We start from the raw sequence: 6,024 nt of genomic DNA on the forward strand, positions 1-6,024 counted from the left end.
GGCTTTCAGGTGACTGAACTGAAGGTAATTATATTGGAAAATCCTAACTTATGTTTTTGAAAGTTGAAAAGCAAAAGAAGATGCACTTTTAAGAGTTTGATTTTTTAAGTATAGAATAATAAATATGACTTTCAGAGTATATTTTTAATAGAATATAATGTGTATTTATAAGATTGTTGATCTTGTATTATTTATTTGTGATTTAAATAGACAACATTATATATATATATATATATATATATATATATAATTAAAATATATTAATAATTATTAAAAAAATATAATTAAACTATAGAGATCTAGTAACATATTTTTATTGATCACTTACAATATTTTAAACATAGTATATGTTTCATTTCAAATTTTAAAGATTACTAGTCAACATAATATAAATAATATCATAACATGTTTGTATTTTGAAAACTATTATTATTACAGGTTGGATATTATAAGAAAAATAAATGTGATCAGAAGAATAATACCAAATAGTCAACTAAAATTTCACTAAGTATATAAAGCACGATTAAAATATGCATACTAATGAATTATGAAAAAATATTTCATAAAGTGGCTCATTAATCATCAAGACTTAATCGTGATGGTCATTACTTCTTCTTGTTTTTAAATAAAAGAAAACAAATAAACAATTCAAATAGTGATGGTAATATTCAATCTTTATATTAAATATCTAATAGGGAACTAAGTTCATTCAATGCAATAATATATCACATAAATTTGACAAAATTTTGAAAACATAACATTTCTAAAAATATAATTGAATAATTAAAAAATATAATAAAAACACAACATTACCTTTTAACTTTTCTAAAAGTATTTATAATAAACTAGAGTGACATTACTTGTTAGTTTGAATCATTATTTCTGAAATTCATTATTCCTAGCCACCATAATCTGCAGACATAAAAAGACTAATACTTCCCTCATATCAAGTTTCCCTTGAATGCTCCTTTGTGATAGAGACTGAACCTGAGCTCACTTCTTTTTTTAACGTATTTATTATAAGTTTATTTTTCATGTATTATTAACCAATTACAAATGAGCTTGAACAATGATTTGCAGAGTAATAATATTAATTATTATTGTTATAAAAAAGTAACAAGTTTACCATATATCAGGTAATAATGTGAAATCTGTTGTTATAACACCATCTTATGCATAAAATCAAGAACAAAGGAATCGAGGCGACACTCCTTCATGTAATTCATTCAGACTCAATACCCATTTTGTTCAATTGAAGCCTATCTAACCAATAAACAAATCCAAATTAAGACACTCAACATTGTACAAAATGTTGGAGTAAATAGATGTATCATTGACAAGACGTGCCTGAAACACTACAACATCAAGATTACATGAAAATCCCCCTCTCCCACCTCTTTTGGCCAATTGCAGAAAATAACTCAAGCTCTTGAGACTTGTTATTCCATGTATACCTCACAAAACCTGCTGAGTATCACCCTCACAAGAACTACTGCCATGTGACTTTTTCTGGATCTTTTTCTTTATGTTGTTCCTGATGAACTTCAAATTATCTATCTAACCAAGAACCATTAAATTAAAATCATAAACAATGAGAAGGCAAATTAATAAATCAGGATTCACTATGAACAACAATTAACGGATAGGATGATATTGGGCTGATATTCTCTTTGGGGGCAATTTGCGCAGGATGTAAAGGACCAGAGCTGAAGGTAGGATCTCAACCAGCTGCATTTTGAAAAGTGAAAATTAAATTCGAAATACCAAGAAAACGACAGATTAAACTTCAAGTAACCATAACAAAAAAGGATAATTAAGCAGAGCATACCATGTAATAGATCAAATCCAGAAGAGGATGATCCAAAACATCAAGAGATGCATCTGAATCAAATGCAGACAGAAAACCCTGCATGCACATCAAAGTGTGATTAAGAAAGAAGGTATTTGCTTGAAGCATACTACCATAAATATATTTAACTTGAACTCTACAGCCTTAGTTCTCATATCAAAGACTTAAATCACTGCCATCTTTTTTCCAAAAAACTCATCTCCACATTGGGCATACTTCGTAGTTGTCCATTGTCATTGTAAAAAAAATAAATTACATCTCGAAGAAATATACATCAAAAATTATTATGAAGCATACTTAAAGGGTAAACAAAATAAGTACACAGTAAAATCCTTACATATGGATGTGCTATAACAATCGAGAAACTCAAATATGACAAAAACAAAAAATAAATAGCATGTATCAAATGCCTACAGCAGCACTAAAAGTTTGTAGAAACGTTCACATCTTTTGTGTCTGCTGATGGTAACCTCTCTGATTAATGGTGCAAGAAGACGGGAGAAGACTACCATACTGATGGAGTAAAGCACATAAGGATTATAATTCTACATTGACATATTTATATGGACACCCTTATGAAAATGCTTGTTTGAGCGTTAAAAAGATTACTAAAACAATGAAGGCAGAAATTACCATAACACATCTTATCAGAAAACAGGTGAAACAGATGGCTGTAACAGATCCAACCTGCAAAACCCAGTCCATTTTAGATAAATACAAGTAATATTGATATTAGCAGTTCTTTTTTCAATTTCACTGTTATATCGGAATATCAGAAGGTCAGATGGGATTCTTCTCATTTCCAAAAATGATGAAAACTAAATATAATTCAAAATGGTACATACAGAACATAAACTTATTGTTTAAACCAAAGACCATTGACGATAATGTAATAAATAAAGTTGTCTGTGGCTAAAACGGAAAGTATATTGATTTGTTGTGATTTAAATAGGAAAAGCAGGCTACTTAAAACTGATTACATTTGTAGTACAAATAATTGCAGGAAAATACAATGACAACTAATTCGTTTCCATCGGTTGCTTTAAGTTTTGGAACCAGTCCACAACTTGAATTTCGCATACGAAAAGGTTGGAACAAATTAGGAAAATAACAAAAGCTATACACTCACACACTTGGAGAACATTTAAGAGCTCTTATTCATTACTTTTCTTTAGATGTTGCAAGTTCAAGAAAATTCCTTTCTCCTATAAAAGAGACAATTCAAATAACTAACCCATGCAAACATTCTCCCATGCCCATTGCCAAAACCTTTGTCTCTGGTGTGTATGTTTGGAAGATCTACGTATTAAAAAAATATAAATCAAGAGACAACAGAAGCAGGCAATCATTTTCTATTGAAATACCGGCACATGGACCAAATTGGCAATATACTAAGATATCCCTGGGAACCTGTATACATTATAAATAATACCCTTTTTTTTTTCAGAAAATAAAGGGAGGGAAGTAAATTGTGTCTCAAATGAGACTTAGTAGTGTGATGACACGACATGATTTGCACAAAGACATACTAAGAATACTACTACCAAATAGACACACTCGAAAGAAAATGCTTATACCTCATTAAGTTTCTTCCTTCTTCCTTTAGATTCGATTGGGAAGCGCCTCAGCATAAAAAATAGTCTAGTGAGTAATGAGTAGTGAGTAGTCAGTGAATGAAACAAAGACCTCAGAGGTATTATTAATTCATAGACAACAGACAAAACGCAGAAGCCTCACCTTCCTCCGTATATCAAGAAGCCTAGAGCAGCCATAAATGATACAACTGACAAAAAAGGCGGAAACATTTTTAAAAGTGTGTACGCATATAGCGACGTTTATTCTAAGGTGGCAAAACTCACTCCCAAGTGGGTGTGAAACATAATAACATTATCAAGCTTTGATTAGAAAGCTAACCTGCAATAAATATCTCTCCAATAAACTCCACCGCACTGTTATCATCTATCCAGAGGTATATCCAAATGCAAACCTAAAATCCAAAGGCACACTGGTATTGTGATTTCTGACATCAACTATCAAAAGAAAGTACTCCTGTTTGTTTTGGAACATTTAGGCTTTGTACAACATGCATCTTGCATACACTAGAGGTAGTAAACTATCACTAATGCACAAAAATGATTTCCTTTCTGGAGTCAATAATTTCCAAATCAAATGAGTTATGGTTGAACACGTGCAAACATGTCTCCTGGGAATTCATATGCCATGATATTTCTAGAAACCAGATGTTCTCAAACTATATAAAATGTCCCCATACTAGGGAGTAGGGATCACCACAATTCTGTTCCAGTAAAGTGGGTGGAGGTGGGTGCCCAAATTTTGATAACATAACAGGTCATAGAATGAGAAGATGCAGCATGATGGTGTCTAACCCACATCACGTGACATTAGAAACCAAAATAAAGAAAAATTTTCCATATAAAAAAGACGGAATATACAAGTGAAAGTGTTTCAAGTTCAAACACCGTTCAAGTGAAAGTGCAACTATATTGCAGTAGTAGGGGAGATGTCATTTTTCTTCGATCCAATCTGTTAGTATGACTGCTGAGCACCAAGGAAATACCACCATAAATAAATAATACTGTAGACCAGAAAATGAGATGGATACCTGGATAATATACAGGACGGCATTTACTGAAACATATAATATCTTTAGCTTATCAGTTGGTAAACCCCTTGCCTGCTCAGTAATTGGAATAAAATTAGAATTTCCCTTTCGAACGAAAAGAATTTCCTTGATCATGCAAAACTGATAATTTTGTTATTTAAAAAAAAAGGAGGTCTATTTAATTAAATAAAGGGAGGTACTCATTCATGACAGTTAAATAGTTTCAGAAGAACAAAGTGAACTTTGGCTTGCCTGATGATAAATTTCTGCCCAGAAAAGGACTAGAAGCGTATATGTTGAGAAAAAAAGCAATCCAGGCAGATCCAATAGCACCAAAATCAACACCTAAGGGAATAAGCAGCAAATCTACGTCATCATACCAACCTTGCAATCAATAGCCAAACATCACACGGTGCAAAACCAACCTTAGGCTGCAAAAGAAAAACTAACTTGTGCAATCCAAACACCACTGCTCGAACTGCAAATTGAAAAAGCCAAAAACAAAAGGAAATAAACTGATGTCAAAACAAAACAAACACGTTTTATCTGGGTAACCCACAAGATAAGGATTTGAATAAAAAGTTCAAGCGAATTATATATGAAGATAAAACTCCAATTCTGACGGAATAAGTCCTCAAATAGCACCTAAGCAACTGTAGTCAGATAAAACTCAAATTGAAACGAGCAAGGATTGAGACACGACCTCCGTTGACAACGAAGTTCATGAGATGAAAAAATTTCTGCGTTGTCCAACCATACTCAGGCACTCTAACTTCAATTCTGACCAATTGAACCTGCAAAATAAAAAAAAAAAATTAGAGAGCAGAATAAAACAAAAAGAGATAGAATAGTATAATAATTGGAATTTGGGTGGATAAAATAAAAAAAGAGTTGAAGTAGGAGAAGAGGAAAAGGAGTGTACTAAAGCGATAAAAGCGACGAGAGCATAAGCAGCGCAGAGGAAGAAGAAAACAGCGGTCTGCCAGCGCGTGGAGGCGTTGATTTGGTCCCACCACGTTGAGACGGTGAAGAGAGGAGCAATCTGGAAGGGCGGCAAGCTGAGCAACAGGTTCCTCATTTTGCCGGCGCTGAAGGGTGAGTGAGAATGTTTGCCCAATACAGAGATAATAGGTAGTTTACCAGACAGTCTTCAACGGAATTTGGTGTGTGCGCGTGGACCTCTTCCACTCATTACTCATCAAAACAACACCTTTCGCGCGCGCTCTCTTTCTTTCTTTCTTTCTTTCTCTCTCTCTCTCCTCTGTCTCTCTTAACTCTCAACTAAGCTTCTTCCACATCACTGCCCACAATTAGTTCTACCTCACTCCACCCCATGAGTTAATTCATTTATCAACGAGGTTCGAGTCTACGGAAAGTAAATAGATTCATATTCACTTAATTACAATTTTTTTATTATAATTTTTTTATAATTTAAATTTAAATAAATTTTACTTTCAAAGTGTGTAATTAATTTTAAAAATAAAAAATTTGAATAATTTTTTCAAGAAAAAATAATAATAAATATTTTTTATGAAATTAAAATTATATTTTA

General features: G+C 32.4%; 1 protein-coding gene across 2 annotated transcripts; it reads right to left on the bottom strand.

The window, feature by feature from the left end:
- Positions 1–1,130: 1,130 nt before the first annotated feature.
- Positions 1,131–5,794, bottom strand: LOC106765437 (tobamovirus multiplication protein 1). 2 transcript variants are annotated; one of them, XR_002668898.1, is made up of 12 exons: positions 5,395–5,794; positions 5,176–5,266; positions 4,898–4,950; positions 4,725–4,817; positions 4,473–4,544; positions 3,764–3,836; positions 3,587–3,632; positions 3,427–3,490; positions 3,084–3,148; positions 2,483–2,536; positions 1,829–1,906; positions 1,668–1,728 (listed from the first exon to the last, which is right to left on the bottom strand). XR_002668898.1 is itself a non-coding variant. In XM_014650059.2 (11 exons), the coding sequence occupies exons 1-11, from the start codon at positions 5,548–5,550 to the stop codon at positions 1,636–1,638; spliced, it is 873 nt and encodes a 290-aa protein (XP_014505545.1). In that variant the 5' UTR covers positions 5,551–5,794; the 3' UTR covers positions 1,131–1,635. The 2 variants fall into 2 exon arrangements, 1 of the variants encoding a protein (XP_014505545.1); XM_014650059.2 differs by lacking the exon at positions 3,084–3,148 and having other exon boundaries at positions 1,131–1,728.
- Between the last annotated feature and the right edge of the window lie 230 nt (positions 5,795–6,024).

The sequence above is a fragment of the Vigna radiata genome, chromosome 7 (assembly GCF_000741045.1).
Source record: "Vigna radiata var. radiata cultivar VC1973A chromosome 7, Vradiata_ver6, whole genome shotgun sequence".
NCBI classification, from domain to species: Eukaryota; Viridiplantae; Streptophyta; class Magnoliopsida; order Fabales; family Fabaceae; genus Vigna; species Vigna radiata.

Excerpts from the sequence above, each read along its gene's own strand:
- LOC106765437 (XM_014650059.2), bottom strand. The coding sequence starts at position 5,550 with ATGAGGAACCTGTTGCTCAGCTTGCCGCCCTTCCAGATTGCTCCTCTC. Across the intron at positions 4,951-5,175 it reads GAACTTCGTTGTCAACGGAG|TTCGAGCAGTGGTGTTTGGA; the intron begins GTCGTGTCTCAA and ends TTCAATTTGCAG. Across the intron at positions 2,537-3,426 it reads GAAGGAAGAAACTTAATGAG|GTTGGATCTGTTACAGCCAT; the intron begins GTATAAGCATTT and ends TGGGTTTTGCAG.